Genomic DNA, 27,045 nt, shown 5'->3' with positions numbered 1-27,045 from the left:
CACGAAAAATTAGCTTGATAGTAATCACTTGCAAAAATGGGCGATGTATCCCGGACTATAACTAAGACTGATGGAAAATTTGTATTTTCAGTCGAGCGGATATCGAAACTTGACAAATTCTGCATAAAATGTGATTACTATAGGTGTTAGACCTTTTTGGACTATCAATATCATATCGACTAACTATATTATAATTATTTAATTCAATTTTTTTCATAAAAAATTAAAAAATTATATTAGACTTGTATGTTGATACCAAAAAGGTTGCATTTACCAATTAAAACAACACCAAATACTTCAACATTTTATTCTCAACTCCCCAACCCCTCCGTCTTAACCTGCAACTCTGTATGTTTCGCAGCATGCGCTTCCAATCTATACCGTTCGTTAAAGCTCTTATCACAATGCGAACATTTAAACTTCCTCACACCTGTGTGTATAGTTGAATGCCGTCTTAGTTGTACTGACGTCGTAAAAGACCGAATACACTTCGAACACTTGAACCTATAAATTCCCAAATGCTTCAATTTATGGCTATTCAAACTGCTTTTCGTTTTATACTTCAAACCACAGACATCACACTCGAACGGTTTCTCTCCCGTGTGAAAGAATAAATGATTTTTCAAACTTGAGGGTAGACTGAAACGCTTGGAGCATATTTCGCAAATGTACGGTTTGTCCCTTGTCACTTCTTTCATGTGGACATCCAAGCTCTCTTGATTCTTGTATGTTTTATCACAGTGGTCACATTTTACGGGCACGCTTGAACGGTGTATGTTATTTTGATGGCTCTAAAATATTAATAATACATAAATAGAAATATAAAATATTCCCAAGCTGACACATGTACCTAAGCAACGTGATTGAATTAAATTTTATTAAAATTGAAAAGAAACGTAACCTCACTTCTATTTTAGATCAACACCCCTACATTACAATTTATAACCGTAGTCATTGAAATAAAAGATCAATTTTGATTTGTGCATACATGACACTGGCACAATCCGTCTCTACTGGGATCGGGAAAGCCATAAACAAAAAAGAAGAAGAAGATCAACACCCACACCAAATGTGAAAATAGTACTTTTTTATTATTTTTTTTAATCTGAAAGAACTAAAAAATCATCCAGCAGAACATAAACATCAAGTACATTAAAACCACTTTGCATAATGAATGGGAGCTTGCAACACTTAATGTAAATACGTCTCGCAATTTTCATTAAAAAGTTGAGCAAAGTAAACTTTATAGAAGAGAAATTCAAGTGTAATTGGAATATTTTATGCACACACTGAAATTGGTAAAACAAAACTCAGTCAGCGTTTGAAAACAAAGCTAGCGAAATATTCAATAAATGAGAGTTGTTGTGGCGCCAAACTTACACCCTGTTAATGCTAAATTAAAAATACCAACTTATTTTCGTATTAATGCTTCAAACAAGTGTGTATGCTAATGATAAGTATTCCTTTATATTATTAGCTGAAATGAATATATATTTCACGTTTGCATTTTTCTTTGATTACCTACCATTTTTTTTCATAGCGATTTTTTACTATATAATTTCTGCCATATTATACACTGAAAAAAGTAGTTTGAAAAATGTTAAATATTAAACTCACCTTTAAATTAAACTTCTTACGAAAACCTTTTCCGCAAGTTTCACAAACATATTGACTTTTCCGTAAATGGTGTATTATGTGCTCTTCTATTTGGTATTTATATAAGAACCTGTAATATTTTATCCATCAGTCTTGATTTTATAATAAGTACATAAAAAGGTAATAAAAATACACTTAGCAAAAAAGACGAGTCGTTATAATTTTAAACTGCACAATATTCAACTAATTATTCATATAGACCTTAATATTTTACTCTCAACGGTCCTAAAGTTTCACTTCAAAAAAGAGCGTGTATCTCGAGCACAAGAGTCAGAAGTGAAACTTCTTTAGCAAATATATTGGCGAATATTTGAAACTTTTTTCAAATATTCAAAGATGCAAAATTCGTCGCCTTACTCCAAGACGTGACGGTATTGCCATGACGCGACCTTGAAATTTTAGTAAGAAAAGTAGTAAAACAATAGAAGTAAGTACCTTTTTCCACAATAATCGCACACTAACAGTGTCTTAATTGGTTTATGTGCTAGCATATGTCGTCGCCAAGTGAGAAAAATCTCAAAGGACCTCCCACACTCCCTGCACCACCCACCAGCCTTATTTAAATGTGTGTGCCTAAAATGGAACTCTAGAGAGAGGACGCTGCCTTTCCTCACTTTGCAAAGGAAACAAGAAAATACTTTGCTTGGCTGGTGTTTGTACCTAAAACAATTTTAAGTATATCTATATATCTACAGATTGGTTTAATGTTCAAAACAATTTTAAGTATATCTACATATCTGTACTTGAAAATTAAACCAATGTTAATATTATACAGAGGAAATATTTTATTTTATTTGTGTTTGTTTGTTAAGGGTAAAACCATAAACTGTAATTGATTAAGCAAATATTGTTACTTAATAAAAATAACAGTAGTCATTTCATTTTTAAAGTTTTTTTTTACTAGTCAGGTGAATCAGTAAATAAAAAATGTAATAATAATTGTTGAAGATTAGCTTGTACCAACAGAGTTTGTATTTATCAGTTTAAATATTATGTAAATACTCACCTATGTGTTACCAGATCAGCAAAATCCTGTCCTAAATAATCACATATTTGACATTTTACATTACCTTCAACCATGTGTTCGCTTAAATGAGTATTTAAATCTTCAGAATTTGAACATGAAATATCACATAAACCTACAATGAAGCAATAAAAACTACTAGGTTGATCCAAAAGTAATGATAATTGGGTATTTCCTGTGCACATAAAAATACAAAATAAATGTTTTTTGTTTACTCATGTACTCACTAAGTTATCACAAAAAAATCATATCAACAGGCCACGTTTCCAAGTATTTAAATTAATTTAACTGTGAACCGTGGGTGCCAGAATGTTTCCCGACGAAAAGAAGAAACAACGATTCGACATTTAGAGGGTGAATTTCCAAATTTTTTATGAGACCAGGATAATTTTTTGTCACGATTTGTGATCATGGACGTTACCCGGGTTCACCATGTTTATGCTGAAACCAAGAAACAATCAATGGAATGGATGCGAGCTTCCAAAGTGACGATGAAGAAATTCAAAGGGAAAATTAGTGGGATTGATTAAAGCGTTATTTTGTTGGTACGCTGAAGGAATAATTATGGTGGGATATTTTAAGAAGGTAGCCACTATAATGGACTCTTACTACACAGACCAAATTAAAAGATTGGGGTAGGTTAGTACAGAAAAGAGACATGGCAAAATGCGGGCTTGAATGTTGTTTCACCCAGACACCGCACCAGATCACAAAGCGTCAGTTGCAATGGCTGCCATTCAAAAATCGGCATTCCAAATGCTTGAACACCCACCCTGTTTGTTAGATCTAGCTCCTAGTTATTTCTAACTCTCTCCTCGGCACAAGAAACACCTTCGAGGCAAGAAATTTTAAGACGACAGCGAAGTGATGGCCGCAGTAGAGGGGTTTTTGTGGATGAAGTAAAAGGTTTGTTTTTTTTAAGTTTAAGAAAAAAATATTGAAGTATATAATTATCTAGTTAGAAGACTATCTAGAGGAATAAATAATAATTTTAACTGTAATGACCTTGTTTAATATTGATTATCATTACTTTTGGATCAACCCATGTATATTATACTATTAAAAAATAATTTAACGTATTGATTTAAAAGCATTTGAATTACCACAGGACGTATTTCTTTCTTGTTCCTTTAACGGCACTGTTTTTAATAAAGCTAAAATGAAAAATAACAAACAAATTAAGTAAGTACATATATGATTAAAAATATTTAGTAAAAAAAATTTTGGAATATAATTTTTGGATAAATTTTTGAAAAAAATTTTTTTATTATAACTCACTTTTCTTATTGATTTTTAATTTGCCCAAATGCTTTTTCCTAAATTTATTTTTAACTATAGCAACTTTTGACTGATTATAATCTGTAATAGGCTCAGTGAATTTATTATCTGCATCTGAATCATTTCCATTATCACATGGCTCATAAAGAACAGATTCTATTTTCAAATCACATTTTTCAAATAAATTCTCTTCTGTTTTAATACTATTATTTTGATGTTCATTTTTCTGAAATTTAAAATAAATTACAGCCACAGCAAATAATTAAACATTGATTATTGATAGAAAGTTATTGCAAGTTTATGAATATTAAATTAGGATAAAGGTAGAACATTATTAAATAAGTGAGCGCAGACTTTTTAGTAAAGATATTTTTATCTAAGGACCATCATAAGAGCTTATTCATTCAGCTATGTTCATATTAACAGCTAAAAATATTGTTCAAAGAAGATTGATTAAGCTTTACACATGCAACACTAGTTGATTTCTCACTTTATATAGAACTAGCGGACCACCCGGGCTTCGCCCGTGGTACATATTTAAGTTTTCTCTACATAAGAACCATCCTCGTACTTCAAGGAATATAATAAAAAAAGAATTATCGAAATTGGTTCAGCCGTTCTCGAGTTATGCACTTACCAAAACATTTTGGGATTCATTTTTATATTATAAACTAGCTGCTCCGCGCGGTTTCACCCCCGTGGCTCCACCCCTGTTGGTCGTAGCGTGATGATATATAGCCTATAACCTTCCTCGATAAATGGGCTATCTAACACCGAAAGAATTTTTCAAATCGGACCAGTAGTTCCCGAGATTAGCGCGTTCAAACAAACAAACAAACTCTTCAGCTTTATAATATTAGTATAGATTATGATTATGATACCTACCCGTCGAGAGAAACTTACATTTCAGTACAATTATTATATAACATTTTAATTTATATGAAAACTTATTATGTGTTAAAAAGGAAATAGTACAACATATTATAATCCACTTAATTTAATAAATACATATATAATTAAGCATGTAAAGAACTATGATTTCTGTTAACAACTAAAATATTTATACATTGGTTAAAGATATGACATACAAGTATTTAAATCAATAGCAAACATATAAATTTACCCTCCTCATTATCATAAACATAAAAACAATACTTTACAAATCTGGTTTAGGTATTCTATGTACTTACTACTGTATCGCAGTTTCTTAGCGATTCCCAAAACAATTCAGACTCGGCACATTTCCTCTTGAATTTTGCAAACCTTTGTAATTCCTCTAAACACATTTCACACAATAATCTGGGAGAACTTCTTCCAATCTATTGAAATTAATAATGTTAAAACATTAAAGTATAGTGACAAATTCTGTTTCTCTCAATTTTTCAAGTTATTTGTTAGTTTAATTGTATATTTCAAAGAAATTATATGAAGTGTTTTGGGTTGAATTTATTAAAATTATATACTCACATTAAGACCACTACAAAATTCAAACACTTGTAATAAATTTACATCTTCGTCAAATGATTTCCCACCCACACAATTTTCGATTAAACAAATTCTACAAGACTGCAAATTATTCGGCATCATAACACACAATTAAGTGAATAAATGAGGATGTTAAGCTATACTTAACGTGGTATATACTCAATACTGTTAATTTTTTAAGTTCATAATATTTATTTCCAAAATAAATCTCACGATACAAACAAACATTTCAAACAAATTAATGTCAACTGTCAACTGTCACTTGCTACAGAATACAGATCCGAATGCCAATATTCACCTTATTAGGGCGCACATCCATTTGAATACTTTTAGCTTACTAATTTTACAGTCGTACACTCTCGTACATTTTACACGTCTTCAAAATACATCAGCAATATAAATAAAAATTTTATGTAACCTAGTGCCTTTATTATGTATTTAATACATTAGGAATTGCTGTTCAAATTAAGCGCTTGCTTTTATCCAGGTGTACATAAGTCGATTTTTTTTTGTGTAGGTAGTGTCGGCGAGGGCGGTGTCACTGTAGCGCAGGAGGGCTTCTACGTACACGTCGTACGATGCTGGCGGAAACACAGGGCGGAAACTAGGCTCGATAAATATAATATAATCAAAACCTTTTAGTAATTAATAATTTTATTTTTTTGAAAGAATTATTGATTTGTTATTGCGATTGTTCCAGCATACTTTGATTGCTTACGTCGTGGTCTCTTACAAGGATTGTGGAATGAAAATTCCAGACTTGTTGATTATAATGGCTCTTAATCGATATTATATAGACCGTATCTAGTGAAAAATAATATAAAAAAAAGTGCGCCCACGGCACATTTTACTTATTACCATGAACTATGTAATTTGATACATATACCTAATAAAGCCTTCCTGAGCTTTTTGACAGAGTAAATTGCAGCGAAAATTTAATCGGTTATAAAATAGGGTGATACTTTTCAATAAAATTATGATTAATATAATAAAATGTAATGTAGTTAATAAAAAATAATAATACTAATTAAGGTGGTCAAAAAGCCTTCTAGATTTCGTAGACTGTAAAATTCTATAAATTATATATCTTATTCTAGAGTCTAGATCATATCCTTTGATCTCTGTGTACAGGATACTAAAAAGCTTAGCTGTCGTAAAATATTTCCTAGAACGAACGTGACGTCATACGCATAATGGTAAGGAAAAAATTCTCAACACGTATGAAGTGTCTAGTAATACGTGCTTAACTTGCTTCTTCGTGAACTATATACTATATATATATAACTATTTCTTCACACTATGATGTATACTGATAATGTAATGTTATAACAGTAAAAAATAACACTTTTCATATTATCATATATGCATCATAGAGATAATATTATGTAGTGAACTGCATTAAATTATTTGGAAAGGCGCTGTAGGTATAGAGCTGACACTGGTTGATGTATCATGTATCTGATCTATTAAAAGTTCCTTAATATAAAATAATATCTAAAAAGTTCAGTTCCACACTTCCTGCAGTCAACTTAAAGTATAACCCACACAGTGCGAAACTTCTAGACCAAACCATAAAACTAACTTCAGGGTGTTAAAATACACTGAGTCATTGAATCGAGAAACTAACTAGAGGAAGAAAATATTTATTATATTTCCTTATAGATCTCAAATCACACAAAGTACATTTGAACTAGGTGCAATCCTATTAACCAACCAAGTATCAGTAGATGTACTTATGTGGGTTATGGGTAGGTCAAATATCCAAGTGGTTCGGAGTAAAATATATTTTTTTATAGCAAAAATCAATATTTTCACATAAGCTTTTCGTTGATAAAATGAGTCCGAAGTTTTTTGTTGAACCTAAAACTTGATATTTCGTCGATATTAAGTTTCACAAAACCCACCACTGTTGTTATTTTATGTTATTAAATAGAATGAAAAGGAATTTATAAAAGATGGAATTTATAATTAATTATTAAAATCAGGTCTTATGTTATGAATAGCGAGGATGAGGAGGACCACGCGAAAATATTGCCCAAAACCCAGAATTTAAAGTTGCGTGACTTTAATATTTAATTTCTACTGCACTTCACATTTGTACAATTATTTATGTGACGTTATACGTATATTTTGTTAACATTTTTATTAGAACAACTTGCGGCAAAGTACGGGAAGTTCTAAACAATGATGTCTGCTTCATCGCTCGTAAAAGTCATAAAGAATTCATAATCTGCCTGCCTGAGGCGTTCGCGGGAGCTTTGTGTTTGTGTGTATGTGGCGCATCACACATTTCAATAAAATTAAGAGCATTATCTTCTAAACGTTTATTCCTTTTAAAGCCAAATCGTCGGATATTCAAATTCATTCTAAGGATTTCCTGCTATAAAAATACGTGATTTGCGTGTTTTTTGGAGAAGACTGTTTGGTTGATCGATTATTTTAAATAAACTGATTTTTAAACCACCCCATTTAAGCAATAGATAACCTTTAATTCAAAATACCACAGATTCACAAAGCATGTTCCAGTCCCTTGCGGTTCGGTTAATTTTGTTTTCAGATGAATTTCTTTCTTCAAAACCGTTTCAGATCAGGATTTCTTAAGACCAAAATACAACTTGAGATTGGTTCATTTCTTATCACAATATAGCGGCTATTATGTTCGGTTAATGACTATCAAACCAAATAAACGATACCCTTGTGGCGTTGATCAAGCGAGAAGTTAATTTTAACTCACGGTGGACGATCAAAGGACAAAGTACCTATGGCCGTTGATTAACTGTCGTCACCTATAAACCTCACCTATTAACATGGAGCTAACTTTTTGCAATTTCAAAATGTCAGAAGAAGCTACCTTTCTCGTTAGGTATAAAAAAACAAAATAAATACCCCATAAAAATAATAATTATATCTATCTGTAGGTAAGTTACGATAAACAGATAATAATTATAATAATTATTAATCCTCCATAAGATTTTCTAATACGCCAATTAGGTTTCCTACTAATTACTTCACTCGTGTAGAGATATTTATATTATAGCCAAGCGTAGCGTAGTAATATTATGTAGGTAAGTATTATCTTTTTGAACATAGGTAAATTATTAGGTACCTACGTGCCTACCATGCGTATTATTTTAAACATTGATTATGTTACCATGTGCGTATGGTATAAGTGGGCATTTTTATAACCCCCAACACCTACATTATCATTTCTATCCTTGAAATAAGCGTTTACCTATAAAATTTTCTTCGAACCGTAGATACTGCTTGAAGTGCAGTACACTACACAAATATTAAATTATATTCACGGTTGAAAGTTACGGTATGTGTTCTAGACTCCTACGTTGCTAAATTTAGGTATAGGTGTTTATAGCAACATAGTTCAGGATAGTTCAGGATCGTTACACTATCTCACAAACTCTACACTCCTGAATGACTTGTTAAAAAATAACCACACCTCTCTTGAAATTGCAGTAGAGTTCGTCTTTTACCTACATAAAATAATATTTTGTTTATGATACGATATTGGAGTTAATTATACGATATTTTATATTTTATCAAAAATTACGGCTTTTTTATACATATATTTTTTTAGAAGCCACATTTTACTATAGAATTGAGAATTACGTAAAACAAAGGAGGAAAAACTTAGGTAAATTAAATTACCTATAGAAAAATCGTAATGAATAAATACCTACATTACGATTTTCATACCTACACATTCGAAAAATTGCAGACTTGGTAAAGCTATTAAAATATGTGATTAATCACTTTAAAAATGTTGATTTACTACGATTTTTCTTACCAATACATACGTAAAAGTGCAGCTATTGGGGAAGCTATTAAAATATGTGATTTATTACTTTAAAAATGTTGAATTTAAAGCTTTAACATTTATCAATACCGTCGTCTGCAAAATACTCACGAATTTTATTTAAACCACGCGTAAAAGTCTGACTATTTGATGAAAAATATCGTTTTCATTGCTTGCTTCTATCGGAGAACGCATGAAATCAAATCAAATATTCATACAACTGAAAGTTTATAATCGTTTCAATTCTGTGATAAATTCAACTTTATTCATTGAATAAAACATTATCCCGATTCTCGAATTTGAGACATTTGATACATTTCTAAAATTTTTCCAGTTGCTCACTCGATTTATTCGAACAAATAAGATCGAATTTTGACCTGTGAATTTGTGGAATGTAGAATAATTTTATAAGTAATCGCGGGATATAATAAATAAATGGCGTATTACCCGTGGTCCCCCCGCTATGTCCCACTGTGGGTCTACGGGTAATAATTTTTCCCCGTGGACCCACTGCTATAGAATGGGACGACGGGTAAATGAAATAAAAGAATTTTTTACCCGTGGTCCCCCGCTGTCATGCTTTGAACATTATAGAGGTTGGATTATTATAAGAATCTCTTTGCACGATGATTATTTTTTTTATATTGGCCGGTTGATCGTCCTGTGTTTTAACGTCAACCTTCACTGTCTAAATAATTATCTGATAACGCTGGTCAACAATGATTTTGTTGCCCTGGATGTGAAAGTGGTTTCGAATAATTTAATGCATATCACTATATACATAGTATAAAACAAAGTCGCTTTCTCTGTCCCTATGCCCCTATGTCCCTTTGTATGCTTAAATCTTTGAAACTACGCAACGGATTTTGATGCGGTTTTTTTTAATAGATAGAGTGATTCAAGAGAAAGGTTTATATGTATAATAACATAACATTCATTAAATAGTGGAGAAGTACTGTTATTTTTGAGGTTTCTAATGTGATGTAAAAAATTACATTTTTTCCGCTTACATTGCAAACGCAGGCAGAACCCTACGAGTTTTATCAAAATAATGTACTAAGTATTGTACACATTGAAAAGGTCTACAGAAAAGTCCGTGATGGTATATGTCTATCTCTTATGGATAACCCACAATAACTTTTTTTTGTCATTTACTTTTTACGACAAATAATGGCTAATTTTCGAAGCGATTTTAACCAATACAGCATTAATCCTTAACCAATTAAATACCTTGAATACATTGTTCATTTAATATAGATATATATGGCCCTTTACACCGTATGATTTAAGTAAATATTTTCGAAGATAATATTACAGATTTAAAAATTGCGGGACGTAGCGTTTGTGGCGGTACCGGCCGGCCGCCATTGCACCCGTGCGAAGCCGGGGCGGGTCGGTTCTTCTCCATAGATACTGCTTTCCGAATCGGTGGTAAATGTTAAAAATATGTAAAAATATGACGTTTCATAAGTGCTTCTCGAAGAAGTCTAATTGAATAAATAAATGTTTGAGTTTGAGTTTGAAAATGTTTTGAGTTTGAATGTATACAATTGAAGGGCTAAAATATGTTTTTTCATTGCTCTAATAAAATCAACAAAATTATATCGAGTTCAATAATGGTTACGAATATGTGATTTTTTATTTTGGAATATCCGTTTGTTCGGATACCGTCCGCGTCGGTATAAAAATAAATTAAAATAAAATACTTATATAAAAATTTGGTTTTATTTCTAATTAATTATTATTTATAGTCACATTGATTAGTTACAATATTAATATATTTATCCAATTTTCAAACAAAAAAGGCCAGTCCTTTAGAAAATGCATTCAGGGTTTAAAAAATAGTTTAAAAATTAAAAATTAATGAGTAATTTATAGATTTATATTCAATTTTATATCAGGTAAAACAATAGCTCCTCGTAGCTCCAAATATGTGTAATAAATGGCAAAATGGGGATAAAAATGCTTTTAAATACTTAACTGGTGTATACTTCTACATTGGGACTACGGGGAAAGAAATTATGAGGTTAATTACCCGTGGTCCCACTGAAAATGACAATTCAAAGATATTCTAGTTTAAACTATAGCAGTGGGTCCACGGGGAAAAATTATTACCCGTAGACCCACAGTGGGACATAGCGGGGGGACCACGGGTAATACGCCAAATAAATATAGTTTGAAAAACTAAAAAACACGCTATCAAGATAGATATTACAACTAAAAAGTGGAAAATAATTCTTAATCTAGGAATAAAGCAATTATAACCAATACATAGTATATTTGTGAAAAAAGCGTGGCAGGTGAAGCTAATAAAAGCATGTAAATAATAAAAAATAATTTGGAAAATCCAAAAGTGCACGCCTCATAATTTTTTTTTAATAAATATTTATTAATTATTATTTTTGTTTATTTAATAACAATTAAACCACATCGAATCAGACCCTGAAAAATGAAAGGGTTCTATTCCTGAGCATACTCAAGCGTAAGAGAAAAAAAACGACTCGATTAGTAAAGTATTTCGGTCGCTATCGTGTTAACAAGAAAAAGGATCCGCACATACAGACACACGGACGTCCAAGACAGAACTTTTTTAAACTGTTTTTTAACTAGTTTAAATAACAAAAATGACATCAAAAATATCATGAACGTTAAAAATAGTGTTTTTTCTTAATATGTGTGTGTATGTATTATCTTACAAGTGCAATGTATGATACATAAAGACATTTTAAGTTTGAAAAATCAGATGTTTTGCGCGAAGTGACAGTAGTACCCACCTCAACGCTTCGCTTATGAGGCGTGCAATACTCAATCTCTATTAATTTTACACAAGGTTGAAACAGCACAAGTATTACCTGGAAGGTAGTATAGCAGAATAGCGAAGGTATTAGGAATACTACATTAATTTTATACGATTAACAATTTTATATATCTTAAAAATTATTATTTCTTGATAATATCAAAAATTATCATTTTAGAATATGTAAGTGAGAAACTAATGTCACGAATTGTTATTATATTTCTACCCTCCGAATGTTTGAGAGCAGCTGATGTTTACAACAATACGTGTCTTGCAAATATCGTCAGTCTGCATTATACCTTTACTGAGGGGAGACCTTTTTAGAGTATCTATGTAGGTACAACAAAGTAAAAAAATGGCAGTATTAAAGCGTATGGATTTAATTTACCAACGACTAACTACTACGCTAATATAATTTAATAGATAAAAATACTAAATTTATACCAATAACGAAGGCATTTATTAAAAGCCCATTAGCGGAGGATGCTATAGTACTAATTAAATATTAACGCTTAAAACGTCTAAAAATAGATGCAATTTGTGCTCAAATGGATTTTCTCTGCGATCCATAAAACGCGTAGGCAAAACAATTATGGATCACTTTCATTTTAAAGACTTTTTTATATTTAAATAAGTACATAAATTATAAATGATCCAGCAGATAACAATATAATAACTTGATAGAGCACCAATCAACTAATGCTCACGCTTCATCACCTCGAAAAAGCACCCCGCACTTCCTAAAACCACATCAATATACATAATTCATATATTATAAACATACATTACAAAGATTATAAAACACTAAAACGCGTGATTTAAAGCGGCCATTCAGCTGTAATTTCGAGAGGGTAATTGCCGGATGGGCAGTGCCATTACTGAACGTCAATTCCCAATGGGCTCGCTCTAGAAGCTGTCCGAGCTTACTTGTTGCTTGAACCTTTTCCCGAACATTCTAGTACATTCTAGTTTGTGTGTAAGTTCGTTAACCTCATTAGCAATTCTGGAAAATGTATAATTTTTCATTTCATATGTTTTTTTTTTTTTCAAATAATCAAATAAATATTTATTTGGTTATTATTTATGCAATTATGCCTTAATTAATTAGTTATCGATAAAATTCTGGCGTACAAAAAGTAATTCCACTAATAACATTCTAATGTGACCAAGAAAGTTTATTAGATAATACCTAGATATTGTTCGAAGTTTGTTTCATAGACAAATCTTATATATAAAATTCTCGTGTCACAATGTTAGTCTGCATACTCCTCCGAAACGGGTGGACCGATTCTCATGAAATTTTCTGTGCATATTGGGTAAGTCTGAGAATCGGCCAACATCTATTTTTCATAATTATGTACCACGCCGGGGCGATAACATTATCATACCCAAATTCTTTAGACTTATGGGTATTCTTGTTATGTTTAGATTATAAAAAAGTGTCAAATCAGTTACCAGAGACATCACAAAATGTTGAAGGTCCTAAATAAATATAAAAAGTAATATAAATCGTTATGTATATCAGTTAAAAATGATTTTCATTAGTTTATTACGATGTCATTTTGCTCTACTTTTGTTTCCGTCAGAAGTTTGGTCCGAACAGTCTACCTATTTGTGGAAAAGTTTTATAATTAATTAAGTAACTTTGCTTTATCTCATATTGCATCAATAATAATATCTATCTATATAGTAATATCTACGTAGGTTAACTTTCATAACGCCTTAGTTGTCTTGGATACAAATAAATTAATGATTAAAATGCAAATTAGTTAAACTATATTTTCAATTTGTAATAAAAATTATAATATTGTGTAGTAATGAAAAATTATATTATGGTCCAATTTTCAGCTCGGCTCATAGCGGGATCGGCTGGATCAACAAGACTCTGGTAGGTATCTGTGTAGCACATCTCGTCATAACTGAAGTCAAAACTATAGAGTAAGCTTTACTATATTTTTAATGTAATTTCAAACTCAAAACTCAAACTCAAACATTTATTTATTCAATTAGACTATTTCGTCGTAGGTCAATCGTAGTTTTCGCCCGAAAATCCTCAGTGTTACCTACCTATAAAGTTTGTACATTGGAAAGTAAAATATGTATCTCTAATACATATTTTATCCCACCATCAAGGAGGTGGGGTAATGTGAATAAATGTGTTTAACTTCAAGAGCACATAAAAGAACATTGACTTCTAAAGTCATTACACCTGTTAGAGTAATATGTCTAGTCTCTAGCGTCAATGACTTCACAGGTGGGTACAGAAAACTGACGATTATTATTGTAAACTTATTTAACAAAAAGTATCGATTTCAGTGCTCGCTCGTTATATTGCTGATAGTTTATTTGACACATTTTGACGTAAATTTATATACATGGACTAAAAAGAAAAAGAACAAGAGGCTCTGACTCTTGAAAATTAATCTCTTTCTTTGGATAGCCCACCACTTTAGAGATACAATATTATCTATCGATTTATTCGACTTTTTAAAAGACTTCTATAGACAGACGAAATAAATAATATAATAATATTATCAAACATCAGCATCAAAAAAAAAATACTGTTATATCTTCTGTTTTTCCTTACTTTTTCCTCTTAACTTAAGAAAGATCAACCTCTTGACTTATGAAGATTAACCTTGCTTATGGAAGTTGAATATTTTCGTTCACACACTTGACTTGGAACGTGATAAATGTAATATATTGATATAAATTGCTAATTTATGAAATTTCAAATGCACAATATTGTAATATAATAAAAAAAGAATAAATATCGAGCTTTTGTAACATAACTTGAAATAATTGCCTAACTATAATTTGTCGAAATATTCACGTAACGATAAAAATATAACGTTACAATATCATACATATATGAAGTGTCTCGTTACTCGTAGAAGGAAGGCAAATTCATGCATACTATTATTATGTTGTCGACTCCAGAAGAAATTGTGGACTGCAAGGGAATGCGAAGTCCGAAGAGAGGGAGAGGACACCATAACTCTTGAATCGGGACATATCATGTACTTTAGAGAAGGAGACCGCCTTTCTGAAGGTGGTGTTGGGTTTCTGGTCAACAAAGTCCTCTGTTCCAACATTGTAGAAGTCGCAAGTGTGTCGCCCAGGGTTGCGTACCTCATACTTAAGATCTCTAAGAGGTATAGCCTTAAGGTGATCCAGGTTTACGCACCAACTTCGGCACACTCTGACGAAGATGTAGAAAAACTATACGAAGATATATCTAAAGCCTTACATTACACCAAAAAGGCACACTACAATGTTGTGATGGGGGACTTCAACGCTAAAGTGGGAATGCAAAGTTGCAGCGAATCGGCGATAGGACCGCACGGTTTTGGAGTCAGAAACCAGAGGGGTCATATGCTGGTCAACTTCCTCGAAAAAGAGGGACTGTATTTGATGAACTCTTTCTTCAAGAAACAGCCCCAAAGGAAGTGGACCTGGCAAAGCCCCGATGGTAGGACCCGTAACGAGATTGACTTTATCATTACGGACAAAAAACGCATATTCAGAGATGTCTCAGTGATCACAAGGTTTAATACGGGCAGTGATCACCGTTATCTTAGAGGCACTCTGAATATCAATTGCAAGTTAGAACGAAACCGATTGATAAGGTCAATACTCCGGCCCAGTTTACTTCAAACCGCTCTTGAATCTGAAACTTTTCAGTTAAAATTACACAATAGATTCGCCTCCTTAGAACCCACAAATGACGTTGATCAAAAACTCCAACAAGTCATTGATATTCTCAGGGATGAAGGTAAAGGGTTGTTCAAAATAAAATCTACCGGTAAAAGGTCTAAACTTTCGCGGGAGACCCTGGCTTTGATGGACGACCGACGCGAAAACCCACAATCAGCTTTGCCAGCCCAAAGGCTATTAAACAAAAGGATATCCACGATGGTTCGGCGCGACCTTAGATCCTATAATACTCTTGCAGTTCAAAAAGCAATTGAGCAAAATCGCGGAACGAAAGTGTTCGCGCAAAACCTAGATAGATCTTCACTGACAAAGCTGACAACATTTACGGGGAGCGTCTTGACATCGAGGCCGGAGATTCTTGCGGAGGTTGAAGACTTTTACAGCCGCTTGTACACTTCACACAAACCTAAGCCAGTACCATCCAGTAAAGACCCCAGAGCTACCTTAACTCGCCATTACACCGATGAGCTTCCCGAAATCAGCCTAGACGAATTGGAGTTGGCCCTGAGGCAACTTAAAAACGGAAAAGCCCCTGGAGATGACGGAGTAACTACGGAGCTCATCAAGGCAGGTGGAGCTCCTGTCCTAAAACAACTAAGAGACCTGTTTAATTCTGTCCTCTTCACTGGGAGAACTCCAAAGGCGTGGAGCGAAAGTGTCGTGGTGCTGTTCTTTAAAAAGGGGGACAAAACCCTCTTAAAGAACTATAGGCCCATATCGCTTTTGAGCCACACCTACAAGCTGTTCTCAAGGGTCATCACTAACCGTCTTGCACGAAGACTCGATGAGTTTCAACCTCCGGAACAGGCTGGGTTTCGCAGCGGTTACAGTACCGTAGACCACATCCACACTGTGCGGCAGATTGTGCAGAAAACAGAAGAGTACAATCAGCCCCTGTGCATTGCTTTTGTGGACTACGAGAAAGCCTTCGACTGCATCGAGACTTGGTCTGTTCTGGATTCCTTGCAGCGCTGCCAGGTTGACTGGAGATATATCGAAGTGTTGAGATCTCTGTACGATGCCGCAACCATGTCCGTCCACATCCAAAACCAGCGTACCAAGCGTATCCAACTACGGCGAGGGGTGAGACAAGGTGACGTTATCTCACCGAAATTGTTCACCAACGCGTTAGAGGATATGTTTCGGGCGCTGAATTGGAAAGGACGAGGCATCAATATCAACGGCCAGTACATCTCACACTTGCGATTTGCTGACGACATAGTCATTATGGCTAAATCGCTGCAGGAACTCAAGCAGATGCTGAACGAACTAGCCGAATCCTCCTTACGCATTGGTCTCCGCATGAACTCAGACAAAACGAAGATCATGGTCAACAATCATGTTTTACCGGAGCCGATCATAATAAATGGAGTCTCCCTAGAAATTGTTCAAGAGTATGTATACCTAGGGCAAATGCTCCAACTAGGTAAGAACAATTTCGACGGTGAGATCAACAGGCGGATTCGGCTGGGTTGGGCGGCTTTTGGAAAACTCCGTCGAGTCTTCGCGTCGTCACTACCACAATGCCTCAAGACAAAAGTATTTAATCAGTGCGTCCTACCAGTCATGACCTACGGAGCCGAGACGTGGACACTGACAGTACGACTGGTCCACCAACTTAAAGTCGCTCAGCGTGCTATGGAGAGAGCTATGCTCGGTATTTCTCTGAGGGACCAAGTCCGGAACGAAGTAATTCGCCAGAGAACGAAAGTTACCGACATAGCTCAACGGATTAGCATGCTGAAGTGGCAGTGGGCCGGTCATATGTGCCGCAGAACGGACAACCGCTGGGGCACACATGTACTAGAGTGGAGACCGCGGCTCGGCAAACGTAGTGTAGGACGCCCTGCTACAAGGTGGAGTGACGACATCCGCAGGGTTGCTGGGCATAACTGGCGTCAACGAGCGAATGACCGGGCTCAATGGCGTGCCATGACTGAGGCCTATGTCCAGCAGTGGACAAACATAGGCTGTTAATGATGATGATGATGATGAAGGGAATGAAAATATTATGTAGTTAATATGTAGTTAGTAGGTACGGTTAAACAGGTTTCTTTTTTTGCAAAGCTAGTTTATCGCCCTAAAAATACGACGTAATTAAAATTTAGGTCCAACAATAGTATCTATTTTACTCTTTTTCATAAAATCTACCAAAAGCTCTCACTATAACCAAACATAAAATCTTTATGAGGGTATATTTCAGGGGTTACTATAAAAAGTTGTCGAGAAAGCGTTGCGTAAGCATAAAATTCAAGCGCTCGCTACATAAATTATTTTATACTTATCGGAAAGTGTACGTAAGGCGTGGTTCCGTCAAAACATTGCACAAATTGCATCGAGAACAAACAATGTAATGTTTATACATACGTCACCGTGGCAGGTGACCGCGACTATTTACCGTCCTACTTATTCAGGACTCGTACACTGGGCGGGAGTCGCGAACACCCTTATAGATCGCAGGGCGCGCGATCAGTTCGAACCGACGTGCCGGCTCGGGCGGACGCCTGTACTACCCTCCACGAGGGAAAAGCGAGATAGTTATATACTCACCCATGCGATAAAGCGAGACAGCACTAGCGAGCTTTCAACAGGTCGTTATTGTTATTTCCACTAAATGGTGATACCGTGAAATAATTCACACTTCAGTTTTACTTTATTTTATCGCTCGCTGTGAGTTTTATTATTTTCACTTTACAACGAGGTTATAACTTTTCAGAGACGATGTATCACTGATGTGTGAGCGAAACTTTACGCTAGTGATGTAACAGTTAAAACAAGTGAGTTCAAATTTTCTTATCATTTTTGTTTTCATACCTTGTTATGAATAATGTTATCATTAATTGTTTCGTAAACAGCTATATTTGTATTATTATTTAAGCGTGTAACGTATACGAGGCAGTAGAGATTTCAAGCAATAATATGGAAAATGAATAAATTAATATTAAATTAGCTGAAATATTCAACATTTAAAGTAGGTACCCAAAACAGAATAACAAAACAGATGACCTTTATATCGTTTTCTAAACAAAATGTGCTAAAGGAGGAGCTTTAATAGTGTTAAGTAAATTAAATTAGCCAAAGCAATTAATTACATCGGAATGACACTTTAATTAAAAATTATATCGAGGACCAGGTAATTGAGTTGTCAGAAATAATCAGTCTCCTGTCGCGATTCGTTTCCCAGAGTCACGCAATCTTCCACTGAAGAAACAATACCTCTAAATTATTATTATGAAAGATGCCGAACGTTAAGGATTTTTAAGGATATTATTCGGATATTATTATCGTAATTATTGTTATAATTTATATCAATATTTGTCAACAGGTATCTAGTTATTAGTATAGGTAATAATAATAAATAATGATTCTCTACATTAATAATTAGCAGCCCAATGAATATTATTTGTTTTTAATTTCAACATTTTTTAATTTTCTAACTAAACCCGAACAATACTTTTTTTGCTTTCTAAAGATAAATAATTTATATTGTGTAGAGTTTCAGCGAAAAATTAAGTTCTATTTTTGTTATTAAACATTAACCGTTGACCATTTTCGATAAGATTTCAGTGGTTTTTTTTTAAACTGCTCTATTCAATATTTTGTCATCAATTATTCTGTTCAGTATTGTATTTATATCTTATCAATTATTTTCGTCGTATAATAAGTTCTCTAGCGCACCTTCTACGTTCAGTAGGTATATTATTACCTATATACTTACTTATGTCGTAAAAAATTTCTTCGAATAATAGTTCTGTACCTTCAGAATAATATGAGCCTACTATGTTTTTTCATTAACACGTCGTGATATATCATATTCGTGTTCGTGAAAACGAATATGTCATTTATTATGACGAACAAGAATTATTATCAACACTAATTCCGTTGACAACTTCGTCACTACTCACTACGCTGTATTAACTATTCATTGGGCTGTAGGATGAATTCTTGAAGATAATATGTTTACTTTCACTCGTATCTAGGAACAAATAAAAGCTGTTTTATAGAAAAAAAAGATACATAGCTAGGTTTGCCTTTATACCTGTTTAAATATATACATTCGCTTCGAAGACTTGATTGTTTATGTTTGAGACAGATTTTCAATACTGTTTACAAGAAAGAAAACTTTCCCATTTTTTGATAAAACTATGTTCCTATTACCTACTTCAATATTTTTGTGCCCATAACATAAAGGCCTAAGCACTAGAAGACACATTTTCACCGCAAAATACTTTTCCATTAGTAGTTAATCGTTCACAATAGAGCAATAAACCAGCTAACCAACGTCAATCTTGTCAATGATTTACTCAGGAATAAGTGGTTCTTGTAATTGGATTTGAATGAAACGTTATCACAGTGTATTTGTTTAACACAAATTGTAGGACAGATGCATTCACCACTGTTTCAGATCGATGTTCAGGGCAAATAGGTCACCATCTGCGACCTGTCATTTTGAGGCTTCCTTATTGCTGGAGCAGCGGGTGTAGCTGCCTTTTAAATTACATTTATGATATAAAATTTAAATAAAATAGCATTTGTTGAAACTTTATTAAGAATATTTTATATCAAATTCATATTATATTCACCAGTTTAAATAAATAAATTATTTATTGATGTATAATAATAACCTATAACAAGTTCAAACGAAGTAGGCACTTTTCTCGTTAATATTTTTTATGGAGATTATGATCAAGATCAGAGATTGATTACATTCAAATCAATACAATCTTCAAGAAATAATATGTCGTTTAAGTAATTGACAATTCCTTAGAAATAACATTACTGTTCTTTACAGAATTAGAACAATCAGAAACAATCAAATTTTCCGGAAAACTATGAATTTTTCCGCTGTTAATTATATTCACTTTCAGTGTTTTACTAAAAGCTTTAATCCCCATAGTAACAAAAATCTACGGAGAATCATTGATTCCATAATAAATGTAGATTGTCTTATTGTTTTATTGTGACTTGAGTTCGTAGCATCTGCGTAAAAGTCGAATGTGTGTCACATACTATGAAAACTTGGATGATTACAAACTTTGGCTATGAAAGTTGAGACTGTTATGAATAATAAGCGTATGAGTCGAAGTTTGTAATGATTTACTGTTTTTAGAGTTAATAACTTTCCTGCATAAATAGACATGCGCTGACTTAATAATGTATGAAAATTCTCCATGATTCCAAGGAATTTTGCGCTCATTTAAACATATTTGTGATGTTTTGTCCGTGATGAAAATTTGTATTAAGAATTATAAAATGAACCTAATTTTTTAATAATTGAATAGTAATTAATTTGACATAATGTTTATACTTTATAGCTAATAAGTGTGCAAGTTATGTATGCTTCCAATAAAATTATAAACTGCAATCCTGAAGATAGTTGATTCAGTGGCTGATGCATTTAATACTAAAATCAAAATAAAGGACTTGTATTAGACACAAAAATAGAGGTAATTGTATAATTTAACTTTATCATTACCTACTTTGACCGCCTCCTTGGTACAGGGGTTGATGCGTAAGCGTAGCACCGAGGGGTCCTGGGTTCGATTCCCGGTGGAGACGAAGAAAAAAAATGTCTTGGTCTGGTAGGACACAGAAGGCTGATCACCTACTTGCCCCTAAAGAAAATCGATCAGTGAAACAGATGTATAATTCATCTGCCCCTTACCCCACTTGGGGACATGGGACTTCACCTTCTTAAGTTTAGCATTATCTTATAAGCGAGATGAGTTTGATAGTTTTATCCTATAAATATTATTAGTCGTACGAACACAGTGAAATCGTTTCAGCGTTGATTGCTTTTATAATAACTTTTCTTGCATCACAATGAAGCTTTTAAAATAAATAAAAATCCGATAACTTAATGCTCTTTTTCTTTCCGAGAGTGTATAGTTATTAACTACTCTGAATAACTAGTTAAGACCATTAAACCTTCACAAAGTTAAACAAAAGCCAAATTAAATTCCAAAACAATGAGATAAATATCTCCAACTAGCTTTCAGTCGGCGGCTTCGCCTGCATTATCAAAAAATTAAAAAATTACTTACTTAGATTAGAACCACTATCCATTGGTGAAAACAGAACAAAATCGGTGTAGCATTTTTCATTTCTCAAGAACGTGCAGACAGACAGACGTGGCACAGGTTTTAGTTTTATAATACGTAATGATAAAATTTAAAATCATATCTGGGCACAAAATATTTAAACACCAGTCTTTTTCGCGATAAAAACGCATTCAAGGGATGTACGAACAAATACCTAACTGAAAATCTATTCAACTATGAGCTAGACTTAGGTTCAACAAACGCACGGAAGAGGCCTCAATGGCCACTTGGGCACGGGTGTCTGCCTCTCGAGACTGTGGCGTGTAACGCGGAATTTGAAAACCATTTTTGAGTGATATATGTTTTTATGTGTAAAATGTTTTATTGGAAATTAAAGTTATGAAAAGTAGCTGTAATAGTTTAGTATTTTTTTTTTACTAGAATCGTATTTTTCAATATTTTTAACGCGACAAATGTCTTATCGATTAACTCTCTTAAGTAGGTAGTTATTAATAATCAAAGCTTCTAAAATAAATAATGATAATAAGTAGGCATATCTTTAAAACATTTTTATATTATGTACTGTTTTCACGAAGAAAATAATGTAAATAAATACAGCAAATAAAGTCGAATGTACGTTGAGCATCATTTGAGCATACAGCTTTGTCCAATTATTAATTTCCAAGGAAATACAATGTTATTAAATTAGCAACTCAAGTTATTAGATGCAACCACGCAATTAATACAAGGAGCTTTGATTCCTAACAACTTAACGTACTAATATATAGTTATAACTATATATTTTGTACCGACTATTTAACAAAACTCGAAGTTTAAATACAAAAATAAAGTGGGCGAAAATTTAGTTTTGTTAAAACATGTGAACTATGTATGTTATTCAAAACTGGCTGTAGTTTATTAAAATATGTACGTAATAACGAAAGTGAATTCAATATAAACAAAAATATTTCAGCAATCAACATTATTCGGTAACCAACGAGCTATTAATAACATGCAATTACAAAGCTCGTATAACGCTCGTGTTATTAAAACTTTTGTATCCACTAATTTCTTAGTTGCCTCCACTGAAAACAGTTCAAGTTTGTATGTAACTTAAGAGTACAAGTTGCTCCGTGTTAAAGCCACGATGTGAGTTCAAGAAATCTGTTTTATATGATGCAACTTTGAGCATGTAAGGTCACAGTTAGTTCGGGAAGACGTGACTTAGCAATTATTTACTCGAGAGTGTATGGTGACAAATTGAGCTTCTTCTAGCTTTCTTATATTTCTCTATTAATTAATATTTAATGTTATCAATATAACCAAAAATTCAGGTTACAAAAAAGTTTAAATTGTGTGCTTAACCAGTGTTTACAACGAGACTACCGCTTCTAAATTTCTCTTCATTTTTTGCCAGATTGTTTACTGACTACTGTGCATTGGTTTTTGGCCGTGATAACGGTGTGAATTTATGAATATTTTGTTTGGATAGTAAATAACTATTCATAACTGTGGCAATACCATTAATACATAAAGATGCTAATCTAATACAACTTCCTAATTATTATGGTTATTACGACCGACAACCTTCGTATCTCGATTGGAACTGGTATGAGTTTAGCTGATTATTTTGGTCTGGTTTTTATAATTTCCTTGGAATCGAATTTATTTTTATTGTTTATCATTTTTTGCATTTTCTTTGTCATTATATGATGCATTATTGAACACTATATCCCTTAATATAGTGATAGGAATAACAGTCTAGATGCTTCAATACTAAACGCGACAAAGGCGGACTAATCAGACCTTTTGATTAAAAGAAACGAGGTCACAGATTTCACACTTGTAGCTTATGGACTACTTTTTGTTCTCGTGGTTCCCTTTTGTTATACGCCGCATTCGAAAACCAACTCTAAATCTATTATTCATACGAAATAATGTTAAAAAACTAGTCTTCCAAATCTATACTAATATTATATAAATGCGAAAGTAACTCTGTCTGTCTGTCTGTTACTCAATCACGCCTTAACTACTGAACCAATTTGCATAAAATTTGGTATAGAGATATTTTGATACCCGAGAAAGGACATAGGCTACTTTTTACCTCGGGAAATAGGATAGGTTTTATCCCGGAAATCCCACGGGAACGGGAACTATGCGGGTTTTTCTTTGACTGCGCGGGCGAAGCTGCGGGTGGAAAGCTAGTAGTAGATATATGAAACAAAGTTGCTTGCAATCTAACTTTTAGAACGCGAAATGAATTTTAATACATTTTTTACAGATTTTAATGTCTACTATGTTAATATTACAATCTTATTTAGATATTATATTACACTAAAAATAAATAATTCGAATATCCCTAAGTAGTTTATACTAGCTAAATATGTATAACTAGATTTCCGCCCGCTGCTTCGCCCGCGTTTTCAAAGGAAAACCGTCATAGTTCCCGTTCCCGTGGGATTTCCAGAATAAAACCTATCCTAAGTGTTAATCCAAGTTACCCTCTATATGTGTGCTAAATTTCATTGTAATCGGTTCAGTAGTATTTGCGTGAAAGAGTAACAAACACACACACACACATCCTCACAAACTTTCGCATTTATATTATTAGTAGGATGTTACTATGCAAGGATCGCTACTTATTAAATATTTTCTTACCCGTTTCTGAAGTAAAAGTTTGCAAGTAATACTAATTACGGTTAATTTTTAACGTCAAAGTTAGTATACTTTTAAAAATTCTTGTCGCTACGTCAACTTTTTCAGAATTTTGAATACTGGTTATTATTTTACCATTATCCTACAATTTAGTTATGAAGTTGTTTTCCGTTTTCTTGAAACGTGCATCTCTAGTCATTTCCTTAAGTCACAAAAATTACCATCACCACGGTTATACAATGTTGTTTCGCATTAAGATTTGATTAAACAACAACCAATTGTACATTCTCATTTCCCTTGTACAAGAGCTCTTTGTTGAATTTCTTTTGTAGCGTATTAAGGATCAACATTTTATTCAACCCCATTATTTCCTCCGAGAAACAAAAGTAGTATGTCATCAACTTGTTGCTCGACCTACATCGGCCCACACCCTGAAACGTTGACACGGAATATTGGCCCAACAGGCAACATTAGCTTCATTACGTTGATATTGTTTACAAAACTCTCCATTGCCCATCATAGGCTATCGACGTTGTAAATTGAGAAGGTAATTTCAGTGACAGTAATTAAGAAATATTGTAAAGAATTTTTTTTATTGTTATTATATAAACAAGTATATTGTTATGAGCCCCGCTTAAATGTTCTTGCATTATTTTTATTCAGTAGCTGTTTTACATAAGAAAGTTTGGAAGCTGAGTTCGATTAGAGTCGGAACCCAATGGTTGAAAGAACATCATATTTTATATAATTATTTATACACAAATTGTAAAGGTAATTTTCGCTTCGCTATGCTCCTTCTACTATCCAATTGTTCATTTTCTTCTAACTTTTCCTATATCCCAAGGTTGCCTGGAAGATATCGCTTTTTAGCGATAAGGCCGCCTATTTTTACCGCTCCAGTGTATATTATTATTGTTTGATTTTGTTATGTTTTGTGTGTGCAAATAAAGTGTTTTTTATTTTATTTATTTATTTAATTTTATCATACTAACAGTTTCATAAAATCTTTATTAAATGCGCACTTAATAAAATTGTTCTCGCACTGCAAACTTCTATTAAAAATGATAAATTCGTATAAAATGTCATTCTCCACCGTTAACGTGCTGCGCGTGGAACCTCGGTTAACAAATGACCAATTCAAAGAGTTATTGGAACGAAACGTGTAGAATGTTCTAGATGAAATAATTTGTCACGAACTCTTAAGTTGAACGTTGAACGCTGGGTGCATCAATATTGGTTAGTAGTGTTAGTACTGACGGGAGCACACTGCCCGCGCGCCTTGTTTTTATTTCACACTGTTTTAAACTTTGATTACTTTGCAACTGGTTTAAAGCTCACCCTCTTAGAAGGCTTTTTAAAGTTTCGAACGATTCTATTCGAGTATAAAAGTGGCAATATTTTGTCATAATATTGAAAGGTTTTTGTTACGTTTAAATTTAATTGAGCTGGAATTTTTAAGGGATTCTCTTTGTAGGTTAGCTCTCGCATGTTGAAATAGATATAACTTAGAACTATAGATATTTCCTCTTAAAAATATGATTCAGTCTGGTACAGAAGCCGCGAAAAACATCTATGTTTTTGGATTGCTCTTGAATCAGACATTATAATAATATTTCGCTAAAGCAATTCAGAATGACAAATTATATTCTGACAATAAATAGACCTAAATGTTCATATCAAATTGTCCCCTGAGGACAAACGCCGTATAAACAATTATTATTTCAAGAACAATAAATTAGATCCATATTACTGTTCCTTTGGTTTAAACATTACTATTTATATGAATGACAAGCAGCTGTCAGTCTCCAGGCTTACCTTAATGTAGTCGGAAATATCAAATATAGCCTTTGACCCTTGCTATAATCAAAGATACAACCGATACCGGATCATCAAAGTTTTATAAGGGTATTTATTTCTTCAATGAGGTTTTAATTTTACTATACTACTTAAAAATCCTTATATTTAAACACGAAGTAGCAATCCAATTTTCTATAGAAGTGAACTGCTAACATAACAAATATTTTTGGGATAATAATATAGAATAGGTACGAAAAATACTGTGTTACTTAAGGCGGTAAAAAGAACTGTTTATTATGTATATTGTATAGCTAATAAACAAATGTAATCAGGCTCGAGAAGCCGCAGGAAAATTCAATTTCGGTTAGGTTAGGTTTCAGTAAAATCCAAATTACTTACTTATATAAAGATATTTCATCATGACCGAAGAAAAACATTTCTTTCGACTCTAACCACATATTTCTAATAATATTATAATAACATACATCTTTTGAAAGTAATTATTATCTATCTTAACCAATATTATCATTTGTATGTTTATAAAAATATTACTATTATAGGTATAGAAATAGGAGGCTCTGATCTCTTTATATCAGAATATGGAAACTTAGTGCAATTTCGTCGTTAATGCCTTTTATTGATAGCATTTAGTAAACTTAAATGTAAAGTTTTAAAAGCTATGTTATTTGAATTCTCGGATAACCGACGAAATAAAACATAAGATGTTTTCAATTCCTCATTCATCTTTGCTTTTATTTGTCTAAAGTCTATTTTCTCTCTATCA

At 33.0% G+C, this 27,045-nt stretch overlaps 1 protein-coding gene across 1 annotated transcript; it reads right to left on the bottom strand.

The window, feature by feature from the left end:
• Positions 1-291: 291 nt before the first annotated feature.
• LOC149908820 (uncharacterized) lies at positions 292-5,663 on the bottom strand. The gene is made up of 8 exons (XM_090120397.1): positions 5,426-5,663; positions 5,149-5,277; positions 3,959-4,184; positions 3,784-3,834; positions 2,663-2,795; positions 2,092-2,316; positions 1,618-1,726; positions 292-791 (listed from the first exon to the last, which is right to left on the bottom strand). The coding sequence occupies exons 1-8, from the start codon at positions 5,543-5,545 to the stop codon at positions 312-314; spliced, it is 1,473 nt and encodes a 490-aa protein (XP_089976523.1). The 5' UTR covers positions 5,546-5,663; the 3' UTR covers positions 292-311.
• Positions 5,664-27,045: the final 21,382 nt, after the last annotated feature.

This window comes from Colias eurytheme, chromosome 4 (genome assembly GCF_061535395.1).
Source record: "Colias eurytheme isolate Ceu_HAF_F1 chromosome 4, ilColEury1 Martin Lab GWU primary, whole genome shotgun sequence".
NCBI classification, from domain to species: Eukaryota; Metazoa; Arthropoda; class Insecta; order Lepidoptera; family Pieridae; genus Colias; species Colias eurytheme.
This window is presented reverse-complemented; position numbering and strand designations above follow the sequence as displayed.